Below are 23,752 nucleotides of genomic sequence, written 5' to 3'. Positions count from 1 at the left end.
TCCTACCTTTAGAGGTTAAAAAGAACAAGCAGCAATGGGCTTCAATTGCCACAAGGGAGGTTTAGGTTGGACACTAGGAAAAACTTCCTAACTGTCAGGGCGGTTAAGCACTGGAATAAATTGCCTGTGGAATCTCCATCATTGGAGATTTTTAAGAGCAGGTTAGACAAACACCTGTCAGGGATGGTAGAGGTAATACTTCAGTCCTGCCGTGAGGGCAGGGGACTGCATTAGATGACCTCTCAAGGTCCCTTCCAGTCCTATGATTCTACATATGTCAAATCCAGAAACTGCTAGATGTTTTGGGACTGGGGAATTACAGTACGAGAGAAGATTTGAAATACTTTCTTGATTCTTAATGGATGATCTTGCATCTTCTGGACTGCCCTTTTCTTCTGTTTGGCGCATCTTGTGAACTGAAAGATTCAATCACTGAATTTCAATAGGCCATATATGCATACCTGATGGAGTAATCAAGCAAGATGGCATCCAAGACTCAGTGATTCAGCCATGCCCTGGAATCTTCCCCTGTAAGAGGCATATTGCCATGGACCTATGTATCTTCAGGCAGAAATGTTCCCTCTCCCTGGCCACTCATTTACCTGCATTCATACCCAAATACAATTTGGGCTCATACATAGGATATTTAAAATGCCATCCAGCATAGGAATGAAAAGTACAAAAAGAAAAACAAAGAAATAAATCATCTGTGACATCACAGATAACTTAATCAGAGCTTCCTCTCATGGGTATTGAAGCAGGCATATGTAATCCAATATGCATCTCTAGCCATTCTTCAGGATAATAATTATGCAACGGATTAGAGCAGGCAAAGCAAAGGTGCATGGTGTGGAGGTGAGAAACAGGGCATATAAAGCTCCCCTGCCATTCTGCACTCCTGCAGAGGGACCAACCAACATAATGAAAGGGAAAAATAGAACTGTGATAGACTAGTGGTAGTGGCAACTCTAGCTTGAACTTTGGGTGGATGAACTTTGAGGGATGATGTAGTAGATAAGACTCAGTGACTCAATAAATCTGTGTTCTATTTTTGGCTCTAACCTCAGACTTCTTGTGTGACCTTGTGCAAGTCACTTAATCTTGCCTTGGCCTCAGTTCCCCATCTGTAAAAGAGGGATAATAGTACTTCCCAAGCTCATAGGGATGTTTTGAGGATAAAATTCCATTCATGCACCTGAGGTGCTCATATTTGACAGTGATGAGGGCTATATGAATACTTTGATAGACTCCCCAGGGGGACAGGAAGGAATAGGCAGGGTGATAGTAAGATGGAGCCATGCTCCTACTTTTCGCTGACCAATGGAAGTGGGCTGGAGGGTTAAAATTGGATGCTGCACACTTTCTAAGGGTAGCAGAGCTGCTTTGCCACAGTCCCAGGAGGAATTCCGGCAGAACCTGCTGCTAGTGGGGACTCTTGCTGATGCCCCATGTTTTCGTCTCACATTCCCTCTCCCCCTCTTCAGTGGAGTCAGTGACTTAGAACCTCACTCTGGTTCCATATCTACATATTTTTGCTTTAATGTTCTCCCTTAGATGCTTTCATTTTAAGAGCTGCATGAGTTTCTTTCCTTTATCTCCATCACAGTTTCCCTAGCAACACAAAGCACACAAGGACACTCAAAAGTGGTGATGCCAGACAGCCTCCTCAGCATAGGATTTGATGGAGCTTTGTAATAGCAACCCTTTCTTACTAGCATTTCAATAGTAGGAGATTTCAAACACACCTGCTAGGATGCTTTTTGCTCCCCACAGAGCTGAACTATTACAAAGAACAATCCCACCTGATCCCTGCCACCCAACTTGCTCAGCAAGTAAGAGACCTGAATTCGCCTGCAAGGATGCTTATTACTACATGTAATCTAATCCCTCTACACAAGCACAGCATATCTCCGGCCTGCATGCTAGGTCATTGAACACAGAGTCCCCTGTTAGGAGAAATGACTTTTGATGTCTAATACCACATAACTAACTTCCATTAAATGTAAGCAAGGACACATATTGTAATGACCCATCTTGTCAGTTTGAGATGATAACACACCATTATAATGACAACTCTGGTTTACTGGACCACAAAAAAGTCTCTCCCAGTAGTATAGGAGATAATGCAAATCACTGCTGTGGCAAGCATGCCTCTTACAAGATGTCTACAGCACAAACTGATGAGAACCAAAGAAATTAGTGGAGTTTTAAAAAGAGTCATCGCAACAATGTTTTTCTCCTTGTAATCCTGTTTGCATTCTACACCACTGGTCTATCAGCTGCCCCTGGTTTCCTGAAGTCTTAATAGCTAAATCAATAACGAAAATCAATAGCAAGCAATCACCCCAGTAATTTTTAGGTAGCTGTTGGGAACATGGCCAAAAATCCCATTAGGCATGTTATTAATATTTTTCTTTCCTTGAGTCATCGCATTTAATGTAATGAGTGGATATGTTCCAAAAAGCATTAGGGTAAGTAATTCAGAGTCTTTTGACCATCTTGTACAGACATATTCTTTGCTGGAATTAAAAAGTGTTTGTTCCCTGCTCCTACACTAATATTTTAGAAGAAAAATATATGGTGCATACTGTCAGCTTATGCATCTACACAATAATAGTTTTACATGATATCTAAAAACACAGGTGGATCAGAAATAAATAGATAAACATGTATGTATATATATACACATATACACACACATATATATATATAAACTGAAAAGATCTCTTGATTAAGTTGCTTTGTCTAAAAAATAAACCTGTGCAGATAAGAATGTAAAAAGGACACCTTTTTTCTGCTTAATATCAACCCACTAGCAGCTCTAAGGACACAGATTATGAATTACAGGATAAGTACGTTACATAGGTAGTTTGACCAAAATCCCTTTAGTGATTTTGACAGATTGATCTGGCAACTCCCTTCCATTTGTGAGAAATGCAGTAGTTTTTTCATAGCTGTAAGCTGCTCTTCTAAGAACACAGACATCTACTAGTCTAGAGTAGGACTGGCACACTACCGAAACACAGGCTACTCTCTGAGAAAGTCACTTTAGGTGTCCTGCAACTACAGTTGTTCCTCAAGAAATCTACTGATCTTAGGTAGTTTCATGGTAGCTATTATCCTGTTGATATATCTGTGCATCTCACAATCTTTAACATACTTATCCTCACTATATCCCTGTGAGGTAGGGAAGTACAACTGTCACTGTTTTACAGATGGGGAAGAGAAGTAAAGAGACACTCATGTTTACGCCTACACTGCAGCTGGGAGCAATTCTCCCAGACTCACGCTAGCCAGACTCAAGCTAGCGTGTTAAAATCAGCAGTGTGGACCTTATGCGTGGTGGCTTCAGCTAGCCACCTGAGCTCAGACCAGTGGACCGGGGGTGCTGGAGAGCCTGAGCTGCCACCCAAGCTACAATGGCCACACTGATATTTTTAGCATGCTAGCTCAAGCTCTGCTAGCACAAGCCTGCATACCTGCGTGGCACTGTGAGCACCCTATCTGATTTGCTCCAGGTCACACAGGATGTCTGTGATACACCAAGGAATTGAAGCAGTTTTCCAAGTCCCAGGCTAGTGCCCTAACCCCAGGACCATTTTTCTTGTCTTATAAACACCTTATTAAAGTAGTGTTAAAGGAAATCAAAATGTACAAAATAGAAAGGACAGAAAATAATGAAGCCAGTGCCAAGGAAGGCTACTGTGTATTAGGGAATGTTTCCCAAGACGGTTCTGAGCATTTGGTTTGATTATACAAACGATGTGGTATTTTTCCCACCTAGACTTACAAAGCTCTGCCAGTGCCCAAGCCTGGATCAAAAAGGAGGAAGGCTGGTCGATGGGGAGGCTTCCCATCACCGTAAAAAAAAGTTCTAGCTACAGAAACTACTCACATAAGCCAAAAATCATGCCGTGAGGAGGATGGAAAGCGTTCAGATGCGCATAGGAAAGTGGATCATCAAACCCATTGGGAAGTCATCCACTTGATGGTCCAAATTCTGATGGCCAAAAAGAGTATATCCATAGCTACCTGGAATGTATGAACTCTAAATAGTGCAGGAAAATTAGCACAGGTAATCAAAGAAATGGATAGATATAAAATTGACATCTTAGGACTTTGTGAGAGTGTAAAGTTAGATGGAAAGATCAAGGTATGATAACATCTGGAGAAAAAACAATGTGCTATTCAGGGAAAACCAAACGTGAGAGAGGTGTAGGAATCATCATGAATAGCACTGCACAGATATCACTAATGAATTGGCAGCCAATACCAGATAAGCTTCTGGCAGCTAGATTCCACTCTCGGCACATTAAATGCCCCATAGTCCAGACAAATGCTCCAACAAATGATGCAGATGAAGAGGACAAAGAGATTCTATACAGAATTGAACAATGTAATGAAAAATAATATCAAAACATGATCTTGTCCTGGTTATGGGAGATTTTAATGCCCAGATTGGAAATGAAAGAAGAGGTTAGGAAACGATGGAACAATGACAGACAATGGCACAAGACTTCTTGAATTTTGTACTGAAAACAATCTTAGCATCCACAATTCTTTCTTCCAACATAAAAACATACACAAAAAGACATGGATTTCACCAGATGGCCGTACACAAAATGAGATAGACTATATCTGTGTTAGTCAGAGGTGGAAAACATCAGTGTTAGACACAAGAGTATTCAGAGGACCAGATATAGGGAGCGATCACTATTTGCTGAAAGCAAACATCAAATCAAAGTTCAAAATGCTTAAAAAGAAAGAACACAGACTAAGATTATTCAATACGCAGAAACAACAAGATTGCAGGATATGAAAAAAGTACCAGATAGATGTCAAGAATAAGTTTGAGGCCCTTAAAGATCTTGAAGAAAACAAAGTGGAAAAATATTGGGATCTTCTGAAAACAGCTATGCTAGAAGCAGCTGAAAAGATAATTGGTAGAAAGAGAGGAAGCAATAATGAACAGTGGAAACATGGAAAATTATAGACAAAAGAAGAAAACAAAAGGCTTGAATACTATAACATGCGACTGAAGAAACAAACCAAACCTACAGAAACCTTAACAAAGCAGTAAAGAAATAATGCAAAAAAGATAAGTAAAATTGGATAGAAAGTAAGGCTAGTGAAGCTGAAGAAGCAGAGGAAAGAAACAATACAAGAACAGTCTACACACGATCCTTAAACAGTTAACAGGGTATGGATCAAAATTCAGAAGTGTCCCAGTGAAAGGGAAACAAGGAGAAATTTTGAAAACATAGGAGGAACAAGAAAATAGGTGGGTGGAACACTTCAAAGACGTGCTAAACCAACCAGAACAAATTACAAGACTGGAATTTAACAATGATAAACCATTAGACCTAGATATAGATGTATCTGAGGTAAAAATCAAAGAAGTAAAAAAAGCATTGCAGAAGCTGAAAAACAACAAGGCACCTGGTCTGGACAGCATTCATCCTGAGATGTTTAAATATGGAGGTGAAGATGTGGAATCAGTCATCTGTTCACTGTGCAACAAAACATGGACGGAGGAGAAAGTGCCGGAAGAATGGAACCTCGGTATCATTATCAAGTTACCAAAGAAAGGTGATCTAAACAGTTGTTCAAATTGGAGGGGAGTAATACATCTATCACCAGAAAAGTATTAGCAGCAGTCCTCCTGAACAGAATGAAAAGAAAGATGGATACCATCCTACGAAAACAACAATCTGGATTTAGACAAGGGAGATCATGCACATGCTGTTTTCACCCTGAGATGGATTATTGAGAACACAACTGAATTCCAAGGCAGTCTTGCCATCAATTTTGTGGACTTTCAAAAGGCATTCAATAGTGTAAACAGAGAAACAATGTGGAAAATTGTGGAACAATATGGAATTCCAACAAAATTAATTAACATTATGAAGGCATTCTACGCCAACTCAAAATGCTGCATTAAAATGAAAAATGGATTGAGTAAGCCATTCAGCATCCAGACAGGTGTAAGGCAGGGGTGCGTCCTGTCTCCATTTTTGTTTGTGCTAGTCATAAACTATGGATTAAAACAATGAGACAGTGATACATATGGCCTAAAATGAGACACTTCAAGACTATTTAATGTAGACTTTGCTGACGATATTGCTCATCAGTGAAGATGCCAACGGACTACAAAAATGCACAAACCAAGTAAAAGAAGTAATGGAGAAGATAGGTTTGAGATACAATGCAAAGAAATGTAAAGTAATGTTAATGGGGACTATAGGGACAGAAATCAAAACTGAAGAAGAGAAACTGGAAGGTGGACAATTTTACGTATCTTGGAAGTACCATCAGCCAAGATGGTACTAGTTCTGAGGAAATAATAAGAAGAATTGGGAAGGCAAATGCTGCATTTGGAAGACTCAAAAACATCTGACAACTCAAAAACATCTCCCTTAAGACAAAACTGAATGTGTACAAAGCAATTGTTATTGCCATCACAACATATAGCAGTGAGACATGGCAACTTACCAAGAAAGATATACAAAAGCTGGATGCATTTAATCACAAATGTCTGAGATGAATATTGGGAATATCATATAGAGATAGGAAGATGAATGAAGAAGTCAGAAAATTTACTGGACAAGGTACCCTCACACAAATTATCTACAAAAGACATCAGTGGTTGGGACATGTGCTGAGAATGGAAAAAGAATGCTTACCAAATACCACCTTTGAATGGAAGCCAGAAAACTCAAGAAGAAAGAGAGGAAGACCTCAAATAACATGGAAATGAACAGTTCAGAATGACATCAGGTACCTCAACATGAAATGGGAAGATTTGGAGAGAAGGGCAGTTGACAGGCAAGGTTGGCAAATGTGGGTAGCCCAATATGCAGCATAGCATGGGATGGACTAAGGTCTAAGGCAAGACTTACAAACCCCATAACATTCTATCCACATTTACTGTCATATCCAAGTAATCTAAAAATGTGAAAAAAATCACAACTTCACATTACTGATAAATCTCTCCTTACCCCACTAACACCTCTCCCCTGCAATAGAGCTTCTTGCTGCTTCCCCATTCCTTCCTTTTACCCTTGTCCCTTAATCTGGGGTTTCCCTTTCGTTCCTTTCTTTCACATACTGGGATCTCTCACCTTGCCCTGTCCTTTCCCCATGGAGAGGAAGGAGCTGCCAGCTGGGGAGCAGAAGAAGAAAGCTGAGTTGTTGATCAACTGAAAGACACTGGGTGCCCTTCTGTTGTGCCATCCTAGGTAACTACATAGCCTAGAGCAGGGCCAGCCCTGATATTTTCATTATATTCTGTAAGGAAAAAAAAAGTAGATAGGAAAATACAATCACATAGCCATCCATCATCCAAAGTCTCATTATTAAAACAAGAAGCAGAGGAGCAGACAAAAGAGAAAATGGCATAGTATGGAAAAAAGAGTTCAACACAAACAGGTGGGAGACTATAGCACCTATCACATAATCACAAAGGGTGGGATTTTCCAAAACACCTAAGTGATTTAGGAGCACAAGTCCCATTGGAAAGGTTCTAACACTTTAGAATTATAGAAATTAGAGATGGAAAAGACCCAGTAGGATAGGGGGTCTATCCTCTACCAGTACAGGTTAAGGGGGGCAAATGCCATGGTATATAAGGTAGGTGCACAACTGGTTGAAAGACCGTACTGAAAGAGTAGTTATGAATGGTTTGCTGTCAAACTGTGACGATGTATCTAGTAGGGTCCTGCAGGGATCAATCCTGGATCTGGTACTATTCAATACTTTCAGTAATGACTTGGATAATGGAGTGGAGAGCATGCTTATAAAATCTGAGGATGACACTAAACTGGGAAGGGTTGCAAGCACTTTGGGGAACAGGATTAGAATTCAAAATGACCCCGATGAATTAGATAATTGGTCTGAAGTAAACAAGATGAAATTTCAATAAAGACAGTGCAAAAGAAGGAAGGAAAAATCAAATGCATGACTACAAAATGGGAATAAGTGGCTAGATGTGATGCTGTTGAAATCATTCTGGGGACTACAATGGATCACAAATTAAATATGAGTCAACATAAGTCATATTGAGGCGTATTAACAGGAATATCATATGTAAGACATGGGAGGTAATTGTCCTGCTCTACTCAGCACTGGTGAGGCCCCAGCTAGAGTACTGTGTCCAGCTCTGGGCACCACACTTTAGGAAAGATGTGGATAAATTGGTGAGAAAGTCCAGCGGAGAGCAAAAAAAATTATAAAATGTTTAGAAAACCTGACTTCTGAGGAAAGGTTAAAAAAAAACTAGGCTTGGTTTAGTCTTGAAAAAAGAAGACTGGGGGTGGGGACGGACCTGATAACAGTTTTCAAATATGTTAAAGGCTGTTATAAAGAGGACGGTGATCAATTATTCTCCATGCTCACTGAAGGTAGGACTAGTAGTAATGGGTTTAATTTGCAGTGAGAGAGATTGAGGTTAGATATTAGGAAAAACTTTTTAACTTGAAGGATAGTTAAGTTCTGGACTAGGCTTCCAAGGGAGATTGTGGAAATCCCATCATGGGAGGTTTTTAAGAACAGACTAACACCTGTCAGCGGTAGTCTAGGTTTACTTAGTTCTGCCTCAGCACGGGGGCTGGACTTGATGACCTCTTGAGGTCCCTTCCAGCCCTACATTTCTATGATTCTATGAAAAGCCATAATGAAAATTGCATTCTAGATCTGGGCTGCATGTACATATCCTGAGAGGTATCTGTTGAGAAGCAGTGTTGGAAAAGTTGGGTTTTCATAAGTTTACAGTGTTGCGCTTCTCTCACTCCTCCTGTGCAGATAGGATCAGCCAGGGAATGTTAACATACACTTAGTCTATACACTTAGTCTACATTTACACTCCCACCACTTTCGGCAGCACGTAGGATATGTGTAGCTACACACCACAGTAAAAAGCAAGCTGTGTTCACACTGTGGTTCTGACGGGGGGAGACAGCAGCAAAAGGCTAGGCCTTTCCCTACAGCCTCACCCTTTCAGGACTTTTCCCTGTTGCCTCCCTCGTTGCAGGGCCTTTCCCTGCTCCAGAGTATTTCCTTGCAGTGAAGAAAGGCTCTAGCAGTAGGGAGCTGATGGAGCCCTTCCCCCACTGCCTCCCTCCTGCCACAGCCTTTCCCAAATGCTGGAGTCTTTTCCTGTGCTAGTAAAAGGCTCCAGCAGCAGGACAGTATATGGCTAAAAGTAACAGCATAGACAGGAAGGCACAGCTTGAGCGAGTACGAGACTTGCCTAAGCTGTGCCTCACTGTCTACACTGCAATTTATACCCATGCTAGGGGAATTACTTAAGTATGTACTCTACAGCCTGGCAGAAAAAGCATGCAGTGTAGATGTAGCCTGATTGTCAAAGCTGACCACAACCTATCTGAGAAGTGTTCTCAGTAATCTTAAGAGAGGTGAGGAGGGCAAAACTCACTGACATGTAAAGCTACAGTCAGGCGCTTTGTGAGGAGAACGGAAATGTTCGCCTTTCCTATTTTTTGCAGCGGCCGCATGTTTTAGCAGTTTGTCTATCAGACTGAATGTGATATGGCCGGGCTATAGGTAGGAAAACTGGAGCTGCTAATGAACTGTTGTTTGCTATCTTCCTGACAGGATCGCTAGCAGGCATGGCAAGAATGCGAGACATTGAAGAAACTTTTGCAGGTGAGGCGATCAAGGAGGACTACTTTCTCTTTTGCTTTAGGCTATAGGCAAAGGAGGTAGAGATGAGAAGTTAAAAGGAACCTGCTAATCCTTTGCTGAACTGATGGTCACTTTTCAAAGGTAGCTATGAGGTAAAAAAAAGGCTTAAGGCACAAACAATTAGAGAGGAAAAAAGTTCTCTCAGGACTCCACAGAATGGAAGCAAGTGAAGTTTCCTAAGAGAAGAGTTATTTTTCTTGAGGACTAGAGCACAGCGAGCTGCATAATGGAACAGAGGTAATTAAACTGGGGAATAGCTAGGCATGGCATAAAATTAAACACCAATTAAAGTTGCCAAAAATTCAGCTGGCCTTCTCTGGCTGTTACCAACTCCTCACTACACTAGCGAGCTGTGACAAGTGCTTAATTTGTAATTAAAAGAGGTGCTGGGCCTCAAGCAATTTTTTTGCATTCATAACCAATACAAGAAGCCCAGAGGTGCCAGGGCTATGAACTGCCAAGCCTAGAGGTGCTGGCAAGCCCTGGCACAAATTAAGCATTGTCTGTGACCAAATACAAGACTAAGTTATGGAAGAGGGGCAGGTATGGGAGCTGTACGCCTTATGAAAATATGTAAAGCAAAAAAAGAGTATTTCTTTAATTGAATATATTGCCACATTAAAGAAGCAAGGAAAGCAAAAGTGTGCAAATAATAACAGCACAACAGGCATCTTACAACAAAGCCTATATATTTTTCTAGATCTTGGAGTGGAAGAGGTAAAACAGATTTGATCTAATTTCACATGAATCGGGGGGGGGGGGGGGGTTGTTAGTTTTTGTTCTGTTTTCTGTCACTTTATTGTCCTTGTTTTTTAAATTTCCAAACACTTTTGCTTTCTTACATCTGTTCCATCTCCTCTTCCTGTTGCAAGAAGAAGATGCTGGAACCTTAAAAGTTGCACACATATGGAGTTATTTACAAGTTTCAAACAACAAATAATTATAATGACAACTAAGAACGCAAACTGTAGTCCACTAATTGTCCAATGGTTATCGTTTGAGAGACTGGAGAACTTGAGTATTTGTAATGAGATATGAATATGATCACATATTTGAATACAATACAAATGATAACTATTCATTATTATTAATGATCCAATGGCTGTTTCATGTGTGGAGGAGTCCAGGCCTAGTGAACGTGTGACCTCACTTTTGTGACATCACAAAAAGCACAACCACATCTCATGTTAAGTGGTACCCTTCCTGGCAGTCTCAGTAGAGAAGCAAAGGATTGCTACAGAGCTACTTTGGTGAAGCAGTGTTAGGAAGCCAGCACTGTTACTTCCCATATTGTACCATCACTCTAGATAAACAGAGGTCTTCGGTCTCCAGCACTGTTACACTGCTACCTTTCACAAGCACCACGTGTGCTAAATATTTATACGTTGCTGCGAATATCAATAGAAAAAACTTGTAATGCCTATGTTTTAGTTAGTAGAGTCCATACAGTATTCCATAAAGAGGCAATCACCATACTGCTTGATATATGCAGCAAAAGCTAGACAATTTGTGAGTCGAATGCAGGTGTCTCTTCAGTTCATTACTATAGTAGGTTACAAATGGTAGTGTACAGACAGCTTTACTGAGAGGAAGCATTTTCAGGGGAAGGAATAGGAGCCCTAAGGGGCTAATAGAAGAAAACTATTATTTAGTATAGTTTAAGAGCAAGAAGATTATTGAGACTTCAAAATCAAAATAGCCAGGCCCTGGCTGAGAAAGCAAATTTACATGGAAAGATTGGGATGTTAGCAAAACCTTGTGAGTGACTACTGTGTTTGGAGTCTCCAAATCACTTTTGTTTAAATCATTTTAACTGGCAGCAGTGTGCTGAATGGATTCCAGTGACTAAGCTGCCCATTAAATTGATAACATACTTTTAATATTCAGGTCAGGTTTCTTCAATGAACAATATCTGAAAATAGTGATAACCTTCAATAAACGAAAAGATATACTTAAATAAAAATGGGATAACAGCACAACTTTTCATAATTATTTCACTTCCAGCTCATAACTTCTAAACCTTCAAGCATTATAAATCACACCTATTGGGACAGTAAGCTGTCAAGAACATTGTCACCCTTCAGAAATGCAATCATGACAAAGTCTAATTTGTGCATTAGGCTTCAAGGGGATTCATTTATTTGATCTTCAACATTTGAATGAAGTGTTTACTCAAGGATCAGTCTGAAGCCTATGGCTATTCCCACACTGAATAAATGACCCTGTGTGTGTAATTCAAGTATGTTTGTGTTTAGTAACACAATCTTGTTAACTGTGGATGATAATACTCTGACAATAGTTAGGAGCGGACTTTAACATTAGTATCAGGCTAAGAATTGGTTCCTTTCAAAATGGTGCACAGACAAAAGACAAGATTTTCCTTGCTTTCATGTTGCAGTAGCAGTGTTAAATGTCACATATTTGATTGCATGCCTTTCAAATCTTAAATATCTTGGACTTATTTCAGAGTTTTGAATATTGAGTAAATTATGTAAATCTCAAGGATTAACTGTAAGCTTGGTATCCTCCAAAGAGACTGTCACTTTTACTTTCAAAGTCTTTCTGACCAGATGCAAATGCTACAAATAAAATTCTCGCAACCCTCACCATAAAATTCTCTGTAGAATGAGTCATTCAGCTCAGATACCATGGCAATGGGCACAGAAGAAATACCAAACAGACAGAAGAAATTATTTGAATGATTGGTTATGAATACATTATTTACAAAAGAGGCATCAACAGTAATGAAATAAGACATTTAGGAATTTGTCTATTTGAATAAATTAACTGGAGCACAATCTGAGTAATTAATTAGTAGTTAGGTGTCTACTAGTAGACAGATACTTCTCGGAAGTATTATTCTTCTCAAATAGAAATGTTGTCCGATTTTCCCTTAATTAAGTGATCCCAAGACCAGTGCCTTAACCAACTGGCCTCTGAATCTGGTGTCTTCCCTACATAAGTGGATGAAGTTTACACGAAGGTTGAGATATGTTGTATACCAAGCAGTGAATCCTAAAATCAAAGACAAACTTTAAGCAGCTTTCAAATTAGCAGGTCACAAACATGACTACACTAAAATAATCATATTTCATTTCCATACTAAAGAAACCAAACTATTGGATTTTGCTCTTATTTGAATAGACCTGCCTGTAGATAGACATATATAAAAACAATGCTGTTCATATAAAGCAGATGAGATTACACTGCTAGTTGGATGTAGTTTTCTCAGCACTGGATATATTCCTTTTGTCAAATCAAACTTTTCTACTCTTCCACCTAGTATACTAGATCTGTGAAGAATGTGACTACATATAAAAGCCAAATGGGGTTCATATATATTCTTTATATGGACTGCACTGTGTTACTTGGATGTGAATTTTAAAATATATGAAAACTATACATTATTTTAACTAAATAATTAGCCTAACATCTAGTGCAGATACAATGTTGCTAGCATGTATTTTTAAAAGAAATGCTTACTTACTGTAACTGTGGTTCTTGAAGATGTGTGCACTCAGCGCATCGGAGCCGGAGAAAATTGCCTAGCAGTACCCATAGAAGGGCGATGCTTGTGCCTCATGGCCTTAGACCTTCCCCCCGGCTACATGAGGTGGAGCTGCCCTGACCCTCCCTCAGTTCTGTCACACCAAATGCCTAGAAATGAAACTCCGATGCAGAGAGGACAGAGGGTGGGTCGTGGAATACACGTTTGCATCATATCTTGAAGAACTACAGTTACAGTAAGTAATAATTTCTTCTTCTTTGAGTAGATGCAGCTGTATATTCCATGTAGGTGACTCACAAACAGTTACCCCCCCTCCCCACCAAAGCTGGAGTCAGAGTCTACCAAAACAAGTACTGTAGGAATGCTCTACCAAAGCCTCCATCCACCTTGGAAGAAGTGGTTAAGGAGTCATGAACGTATGTATCAATGACCATGTAATAGCCCTGAAATGTCCAATATGGAAACATCACTGAGGAGTGCCATGGACATTGCTTGTGCCCTTGTAGAATGAACTAGCACCCCCTGAGGGGGCGAAGCCGAAGCTATTTCACATGCAGTCTTGATGCAGGATGTTATCCATTTGGAGCTTGTCTATGAAGAGACCACTTGACTTTTCATGTGATCAACATATGACACAAACAAATGAGGTGAAGCACAAAACGGTTTAATCATGTCCAGATAAAAGGCTAGACACCTGCTGACATCTAACATCATCCTCCAGAGATCAATAGATTTAGGAAAGAATACAGGTAAATATACCGCTTGTTCAAATGAAACTGAGAAACCACTCTGGACACAAATTTTGGATGGGGTTGTAAAGTCATTTTGTCTTTGGAGAATCATGTATAAGGAGGCTCTGCCAGCAGAGTCTGCAACTCACACACTCTGCTTGAAGATGTTATCACTAACAGGAACACAGTTTTCTGACATAGAAGTGGAAAGAGACAAGATGCCAGGGTTCAAATGGAGGCCCCATTAAGGCCACTAGGACTGAGTTAAGGTCCCACAGAGGAACCAGTTCTTAGATCAGAGGATGTAGACAAAGGAACCCTTTAAAGAATCTTGTTACCATGACACTGGAGAAGACTGACCTTCCCTGAATAGTGGGATGAAATGCCAGTATTGCTGCCAGATGCACTTTCAATTAACTCAATGCTAGCCCCAATGACTGAAGGTGCAGCGGGTACTCCAAAAGGCCAGTGTTGGTTGGATTCCATGTGCTAATGACCACACCAAAAATAACTTCCATTTAGCTGAATAGGCCATCCTGGTGGAGGTTTTTTTTACTGTTAAGGAAGACTTGTAGGTCAGCAACCGAACACAGGTCTTCCTTCTCATTCAGCAATGCCGTGTGACATAAACATACAGCTAAGGGTAGCGTAAAATCCCTCCTTTACCTGTAAAGGGTTAAGAAGCTCAAATAACCTGGTTGGCACCTGACCAAAAGGACCAATAAGGGAAGAAGATACTTTCAAATCTGTGGGGGAAGGTTTTTGTTTGTGCTTTCCTTGTATTCTTTCCGGGACAGAGAGGGAACAGGACAGGAAAAATACATTTCCTAAGGCCATATCTGAAATAAACATCTAAGATTACAAATTGTAAGTAATAGCAAGGAAATACATTTGGTTATCTTTTGTTTTAGCTTGTGAATTTTCCCTATGCTAAGAGGGAGGTTTATTCCTGTTTTTTTGTAACTTTAAAGTTTTGCCTAGAGGGGAATCCTTTGTAATTTAAATCTTATTACCCTGTAAAATTACCTTCCATCCTAGTTTTACAAAGGTGCTTCTTTTACTTTTTTCTTTATCATATAGTTCTGTTTTTAAGAACCTCATTGGGTTTTTAGTGTCCTAAAAACCCAAGAGTCAGGTCTGTGCTCACCTTCGTTTCTCTCAAGCCTCCCCAGGAAAGGGGGTGAAGGAGCTTGGGGGGATATTTTGGGGAAACAGGAACTCCAAGTGGTCCTTTTCCTAAATCTTTGTCTAACTCACCTGGTGGCAGCAGCGATACTGTCCAAGGACAAGGAAAAATTTGTGCCTTGGGGAAGTTTTTAACCTAAGCTGGTAGAAATAAGCTTAGGGGGTCTTTCATGCGGGTCCCCACATTGGTACCCAAGAGTTCAGAGTGGGGAGGGAACCCTGACATCATGTGATGCATGGAACTGAGTGCTGGATGGAAGGTGAGGCTTTGTTTCTGAGTGAATAAGTTCAGGATGGAGAGGGAGCAGTATGGGAGGTTGAAGAGAAATCAAGAAGGATGGAGAACAAGCAATGTATTAGCCACACCGGGGCACTGAGAATGACCTTGGCCCAATCTTCCTAGAGTTTGAGAATGATTTGAGGGATGATCGGGATTTGGGGAAGGCATACAGGAGCGCCGACTGCCAGAAGAACATCTACTCAAAGAAGAATCTTTATTAGCCTTTCATTCAACATACTGATGTCAGCAATGATCAGAGTCTAGTGCAGCGGTTTCCAGCCTGTGGTCTGCAGACACCTGGGGGTCTGCAGACTATGTCTAAGATTTCTAAAGGGATCCACATCTCCATTCTAAAATTCGTAGGGGTCTGCAAATGAAAATAATCTTGAAAACCACTAATCTACTGTATTTCAAAATCCGGAGCATACTGTTCACTAAGTCATCTTTTTATTAGCAGCTCTAACAGCAAGCAGCAACAATGAAATTACATGACTAAAAATATTTTTCTTTAAGTGTTCAGAGCATTTTTTATGTTTAAAAACATTGTTTGGCCCAAGCAGCAGTTGTGTTTAATTTTTGCTAAGAGCTGGTGGCAACTCAAAGGGAATGTTGTATGGTTGTTCCCAACTACTGTACATAATGATGATAATAATTAATAACTTTACTACCTTATTTTTATATATCACCTTTCATCCTGAAAGTCTGCAAAGCACTTTACAGACCATATGTAGAATTCATTCATCCCTGAAATGCAGTGACCTCTGGAATGAAATGTGGCAACTGTTTAACAAAGCACAGTAACACTAAAAAACAGTTTTTAGGTGACTAAGAAAAGAATAATAATGTCTCCAGCTCTATAACTTCATCGGTGTGTTACATGAGCACTTAAATACATAAAAATACAAGTTGATGTTCTACTGTTTCACTTCTCTCTTTACTTCAAAGGTCAGGATGTATTCTTCTCATCATTTAATTATAGAAAAGTTATGGCACAGAGATTGGAGAAGTAATCTGTTCAGATGGTGGTAAAATTTGTGGCCGTTCTCAACTGCTTTAGTAGTGAATGCCACAGGAACCATTTCAGATAAAGTTTTTCTCTAGCTTGCACTGATTTCTCCTTTGTTGTTCAGAGTTTCATCTTCCCACAGGAATGCAGCTGTGTTGAAAGTTCTTGCTTGCAGAGGGAGAGGGGTTTCTGAGGCAGCCTGGGCCCAGATAATTGAAAATCAAGACAAGACTCTTGAACTTGACTTGTTTGATGGGCACTCAGTGAAGAGAATTAAGAAGCTAGTATTAAGCAAAACTAGTTTTATGTGCTCTTATTGGCCTAAGTTGCTCAGCAGGAGGACTGCTGCTTTCTGGACCAACAATTTTCTTCACAGTCTCTGATTACACTCCCAAATACAGTGCATTGTGTTGTAAAATTCGAAGGTCAAGAAGCCATAGATGACCATGGCCAAGTCTCATCTGTTTGAATGGGGCAAAGTCTCCTGGATAGCCATAGGATGGGGAAAGGTGCTATCTGAGTTGTTGCAATTGTAAGGGTACTATACATAAGGCAATCTTTGGTAGTCAAAACTGTGGCATAGGGCCATTAGGTGGATCCTACGAGTATGTAACAGGAAGTAGAGTGAGAGAAACATTGAGACAGACTAAGGACCTGTCTACACATTGTGGCGATGTTTATTATGGGGACATGACTTCTAAAACGTTGCACTTTAATTGATCCTTGTAGACCTGCTGGTGCACTTGAAAGTTTCCCTAGTGCGCTTTAATGTACAGCTGCTAAAGCGCCATCGGGAACCTTTAGTATGTACCAGCAGTGACTACAAAGACTAATTAATGCACAACATATAAAAACATAAGAAAGACCATACTGGGTCAGACCAAAGGTCCATCTAGTCCCGTATCCTGTCTTCCAACAGTGGCAAATGCCAGGTGACCCAGAGGAAATGAACAGAACAGGTAATCATCAAGTGATCCATCCCCTGTCGCCCATTCCCACCTTCTGGCAAACAAAGACTAGGGACACCATCCCGACCCATCCTGGCTAATAGCCATTGATAGACCTATCCTCCATGAATTTACCTACTTCTTTTTTGAACCCTGTTATAGTCTTGGCCTTCACAACATCCTCTGGAAAGGAGTTCCACAGGTTGACTGTGTGCTGTGTGAAAAAATACTTTCTTTTGTTTGTTTTAAACCTGCTGCCTATTAATTTCATTTGGCGGCCCCTAGTTCTTGTGTTAGGAGAAAGAGTAAATAACACTTCCTTATTTACTTTCTCTAAAGTGCACTTTAGAAATCACATCCCCATAGTGAGCAGTACCTCACCATGTAGACAAGCCCAAAGTTTAGGGACTTTCTGAATCAGATAATGAATCTGATTTAAAAACATTACTCTGTTCATGTAATCGTTAAATAAAAACATTTCAATGAAACCTAAAGTCTCCCTGCTTCCTCAAAAATATTACAAAAAAAAAAATACTGCTAGAGCTAAGTAGAGAAAGGTAATTCTGTTTTGTGGAGGTTTTTTTATTCTGAACTTTGGTTTCATTACAATTTGGAAGCCCTGACGTCCCCAACTCCCAGGCAGTTCACTCTGGAGCCAGTGACCTGGAAAGCCTTGAGGTCCCTGATTCCAGGGCAGTCTGGCAAGCAGTCAACCAAGAAGCCAGGCAGACAAGCTGGCAGGAAACCAGGCAGGGTTCTGTTGCAACTTAGTCAAAACTGAAGTCTCCATGGAATGTTTCAATTTTGACAAATAGGCAAATTCTGACAAAAACAGTTGTTCTGCAGAATTTTGCCAACCATCTCCAATAATTATCCATATTGGGAAATGCGGATTAATCCTAGTATCCTGGCCAACTGCTTGCACTTTTGTGGAATCCCTTAGGGACAAAAATGACCAGGACCTCATTTTTCAAACTCACCTAAAATGGCAGCACATGCCGTAGCAAAGTACTCCCTAGCACCATGCTGGAGCATTGGTTGAAAGAAAGAGGAAAGGTGCCTCCTATACTGAATCATCCCCATATTTTGGACTGCTAATGCTAAGTCTAATTCTACGCCAAGAGCTAGAGGTGTGATTCCCCAGCTCGTGTACACCTATTCACATCTGCTCTCATAGAGCACGTAAATAGCAGTATAGCTGTGGTAGCATGGGTAGCAGCTGAGCCGTGCTGTGTACATACCCACCAATTTCAGGCATGTTTGTACACAGCTTGGCTCAGCCAGGCCTCCATTGCCACCACCCGTTCTACTGCAGCTACACTGCCATTTATACTTGTGCTAGTTTGGTGACAGCTAGCGTGAGTATGTGCACACATGCCGGGGAATCACACTCCAAGATCATAGATGTAGTCATGGATAAATAACACAGGATAAACGGAGGACAAGTTTTTAATACTTCATTACAGGTCCAATATTAAAAACTGCAATAGAAGTTGGCATCAGCTACTGTACACATTACATTCGGTAGACATTTTTATTGCCCTATCTTTCAATTACTTTAAAAATAAAAGAAAAGGAGTACTAGTGGCACCTTAGAGACTAACCAATTTATTTGAGCATAAGCTTTTGTGAGCTACAGCTCACTTCATTGGATGGAAATAATGCTCAAATAAATTGGTTAGTCTCTAAGGTGCCACAAGTACTCCTTTTCTTTTTGCGAATACAGACTAACATGGCTGCTACTCTGAAACCTTTAAAAATAAACAAACACTAAATGTGTCATCTAGAGGTATGAAGAAAAAACATACACATAGGGAATATTTTTATGTACAGCATATTTGGTGGGGAGGAAAAGATAATCACAAAGGTGTTTAGTGTATAAACTGAACATTAAGATGAGCAAAATGAAATTGTTCGTGTACCTGAGAATAGCCGATTACATCTCCATTTTCATCCAGTACATTAAAATTAATTATTGGACCCTGGACATCAGGACTGCTGAAGTCTGAATCACTGTAGATATGCACAATGGGTGCTCCATTAGCATATTTTAAGGTAGACAGCACTGTGTAGGTGTAGCGAGATAAAGCAAAGGTATGATGTTTTATGTTCTCCATGCCACCTAAGAGGAAAACAACATATCTGTCAAACACTTTATTCTCTTGAAACTTTTTGTTTAAAAAGATAGCACAGCTAGAAGCCAACCCGTGCAAAGCCTGGAAAGCCGAAATTAGCTCTTTTAAATCATCATACTTCTCAAAATTTTCTTTTCTTACAATGAGCTTTAGTGGTGCTATAATGTCACAAGAGCCACCTACCTCTGAGTTAATCCACGTCACTTTTCAGCTGGGAAAATTTGAGTTTAAATTTGAATGGGTTCACACAATGAATAATTGTGTTGGTTCCAGTCTGTGCACATCACAGAATCATTCTGGCCTACATTTGTTAGAATGGCAGTTTTTGCTCAGGAGTGCCAAGGACTGGAAAAGTAATGCTGCAGATCAGGAAACTACATCAGTACTAACATAGGATGGAAGATTAGTTGTAGTGCATAGTCCTATATGAGGCTACAAAACAAAGGTTTTCATTTGTGATCCCATGACAGATATTTAATATTATACAGAAGGGATACTCTTCTCAGTCTACACTTCTGCAGAACAGGAAAGACAAAGGATGGCCCATATTCTGCATCAGCTCACACTCATGAAAACCATTTGTTTCAGTGGGGTTATACAGGGAGTAAGTCAGCACAGAATTTGGCCTGGACAGTAAATAGGAGTATGCTTTCTTTCCCTTCTTCTTTGCTACACCTAACAATTCGAAAGTGCAGACCTGCAATCGAGTACCAGGATATCTGGAAGTTGCAACATTAAGCTCTGAACTCCTCTGAGCAGCAGTTGTGTCATCTGTTTTTTCTCGTGTGTATTTTTAATACAGAAAAGAGCTGTCAACATCTCTGAGGGTATGTCTATACTACCTGCCATACTAGGGGGCAGTGATTGATCCAGCGGGGGTCGATTTATCGTGTCTATTCTAGATGCGATAAATCTATCCCCGAGCGCTCTCCCATCGACTCCTGTACTCCACCGCCACGAGAGGCGCAGGCAGAGTCAATGGGGGAGTGGCAGCAGTCGACTCACCGTAGTGAATACACCGCAGTGAGTAGGTCTAAGTATGTCGACTTCAGCTACGTTAGTCACATAGCTGAAGTTGTATAACTTAGATTGATCCCCCCACCTAGTGTAGACCAGGGCTGAGTCTAATCAAAATAACAATAATATGCTTTTACTGGCTGAAACAGAAAAATTACATTATTTTTGTAGTATTTATTTCCAGTTTCAAAATGGCATGCTGTCCTTTTTAGCTATGTTAGTTGGGAAAATGAAGTGAGTGTAGTCATAGAAATGGTGGACATATGGTGAAGAACCTCTATGTTCTGCATAGTGAGGAGAAACAAGATACAGGATGAACACCAGAAAGCCCTTCAAGGAGTCTTGTGAGAAGCTATTTAGCATGATTTGCTGATGTTTGTCACGGTAAACTTGGCAAATTTCTCTCTTAACACTTAGTTCCCAAAGGACTTTCATAGTATCACAGACTTTGAGAAGAAAAGGGCTGCCTAGCCTAAGATGTCCTGCACATTTTCTGCTAGAAGGTGGTAGTGTTGTTGAGAAAGCTTATTTCTGTGATACTGCCAGTGCTATTATTAGATCTGACTGCACTGTCAGTTTCTGAGATGTCTTTAATCGCCAGATGCAGAGCTTTTCCAAATTGGCAGGAACTTTCTGATGGAATATTAAGATACTTTCTTTGTGACTTGTTGAAGAAATCTCTCAGTCTATTTTTCAGAGCACATATCCTGCCGTTGTTACAGCATTAGCCTTTAGCCATTCTTGATTTAAAGTTCCTTAATCACATTTCTTTGTGCATTGGTGAGAAACCAATGAGTCTCTTAATTATTTATCCTCACACAAATTCAACAGCCTGCATGTGTCCCTTCCCTACTCCTGCCCCCTGCCGAGGAGGTAGATGGCAAGTAATGTAGCCAAGTGCCTGTATTTTCACATAGCAGAATGAGTCACAATTAGGGCTGATGGATTGTCAAAGAAAATTCTTCAAAACAATTGCCAATGGGTCATGGTTGATACTGACCAAAAAAAAAAAAAAAATTACAAATATATGACTCAGTCATGATTTTTTTTTTTTTTTTAGAGAATGATCTGTGCTGTCCCCTACATAATTTTTGCGATTCCCCAACCTCCTTTCTGCTTGCTGTGACCCAGGGAGTGGAAGGAGGGGGAAGAAGAATTGCAACAGATCTTCAGCCTCCCACTGGGGGCTATGTGCTTGAATCAATGCATGTCTAGCACACGGTCATACATGGTGGTAGAAGGGAATAAAATCAAGGGGGTGACGCTATTTGAGATAAATAAGGTTTGGTTACCATATGTTACAACTGATTACCTGGTATTTGTTAGTGTATTTGTTAGTGTATTCTGCATTTTGTCCCCTGCGTATAAATTTCTGTGACTGTTCTTATGTCAGGTTCCTTGACACTGAACATCTGGATTTATTTTTTTATTAAGTGCCTATTTGGTGTCAGGCGCAGTGACAGATTTTAAGTCTTTTGAAGAGGATATATTTGGGGATTGGCCTGTGATCTTCAGCTCATTGCAAGTGGGGTCTAAGACTCACTCAGTCTCTATAATTTTAGTGAATTTTAGCTGTTTTATTAAGAGACTGCAGTTATTTATTAATCTAAATGATTTTTAAATGGTGAGCAGCATACACGTTATATACTATTATTTTAGAGATGGACACCTATCTAGGGCAGACCAGGTAACAATTACTGATGGAGTTTGATTACTACTGTTGACCAAAACAAGGTGTGCAGGCACATATCTATTGTAAAGGTTATGCATTGATGTGTAATTTGCGTTCACTATTGTATACCTCTGCCTAAGGCACAAATGCATAATGTAGACTTCCTTGTCTGGTCTAAATTTATATATTTCCACTAATACTTTTCTTATTGCTTTATCCCTTGCATGTATATTATATGTGTGTGTGTGTGTGTTTGTTTTATTAACTTAATGTCATTTCAGGCTTCAGCATTTCACATTTTCTGTTTCTAGTGACACAGCATTTTTTACACTATCTGTTGGCACAGTGAATAGCATAACAAGTATTTGCAATGGTTTTTGAACATCAGAGATTGCCGAAAGCAACTCATTACTTTCCCGCACTGACCCCCTTCCAGCAATATGCCATTTACCCTGTGGTGTTGGTGTTAGGTACTGTGCAATCCTTGCTGGCTGTAACATTTCTTTGTTTGTGCCCTGAGGCATCATGACAGTGTCAGCACAGGCATCTACACTGCTGCTTTACCCATGAGCTGTTCATACTGATTACAGAAACTGATGGGGTGATGGTGCTGAAATCTCACTGGGTCCGAGGTGTTCCTTTACTCCATGGCTACTATGGTGCTGCTGCCATCACTCATTGGCTAGCTCATAATGGTATACTGCTCACCAGAGCAGCAGTTGTCTGTGGAGGCATATTGCAGGTACAAGTTCATATCCTGCCTTTTTGAAGTAGACTATATTTCTTCGGTCTGGATTTGTTCTCTTATGGCCTGATCCAAACCCCACTGAAGTCAGTGAAAGTCTTTTCACGGACTTTGATGGGCTTCGCCTCAGCTCCTCTCATTTGTAATTTTCTTGCCCCTCTGCTGTTGTGCAAAAAAGAAAAGCGTTTCCTTTCTACTGTCTACGATTATTCTCAAATGAAAAACAAATACTTCTTTTAAATTTGCTTGGCTGCTGAGTAGCTTTCTAGGTTATATCAAATCTATTTGACGCTGCCTGGAAATAAATCCAATAAACATTATACTTTATTCAGTGATGTACACAAACACAATGTGGGATTTCACTCTATTCTGCTTCCTTTTCAGTGCTCCATATAGATTAACCTAAAATGAATTCCCAGTCCCTAGAGTGTGATGATAAACAAATAACATAGAAAAGGAGTACTTGTGGCACCTTAGAGACTAACCAATTTATTTGAGCATGAGCTTTCGTGAGCTACAGCTCACTTCATCGGATGCATACCGTGGAAACTGCAGCAGACTTTATATACGCACAGAGAATATGAAACAATACCTCCTCCCACCCCACTGTCCTGCTGGTAATAGCTTATCTAAAGTGATCCTCAGGTTGGGCCATTTCCAGCACAAATCCAGGTTTTCTCACCCCCCACCCCCCACACAAATTCACTCTCCTGCTGGTGATAGCCCATCCAAAGTGACAACTCTTTACACAATGTGCATGATAATCAAGTTGGGCCATTTCCTGCACAAATCCAGGTTCTCTCACCCCCTCTCCCCCCTCCCAA

General features: G+C 40.3%; 1 protein-coding gene across 1 annotated transcript in view; it reads right to left on the bottom strand.

The window, feature by feature from the left end:
- Nucleotides 1-23,752, bottom strand: part of MOCOS (molybdenum cofactor sulfurase) — a 421,823-nt gene that overhangs the window by 77,172 nt on the left and 320,899 nt on the right. Inside the window, exon 6 of the mRNA XM_084620329.1 lies at nt 19,282-19,481. Within this exon, the coding sequence (XP_084476455.1) occupies nt 19,282-19,481 (200 nt within the window). The remainder of the gene's footprint in view (nt 1-19,281; nt 19,482-23,752) is intronic.

The sequence above is a fragment of the Lepidochelys olivacea genome (genome assembly GCF_965140295.1).
Source record: "Lepidochelys olivacea isolate rLepOli2 genome assembly, chromosome: 2".
NCBI classification, from domain to species: domain Eukaryota; kingdom Metazoa; phylum Chordata; order Testudines; family Cheloniidae; genus Lepidochelys; species Lepidochelys olivacea.
The sequence above is the reverse complement of the archived record's forward strand: the minus strand, read 5'-3'. Positions and strand labels throughout refer to the sequence as shown.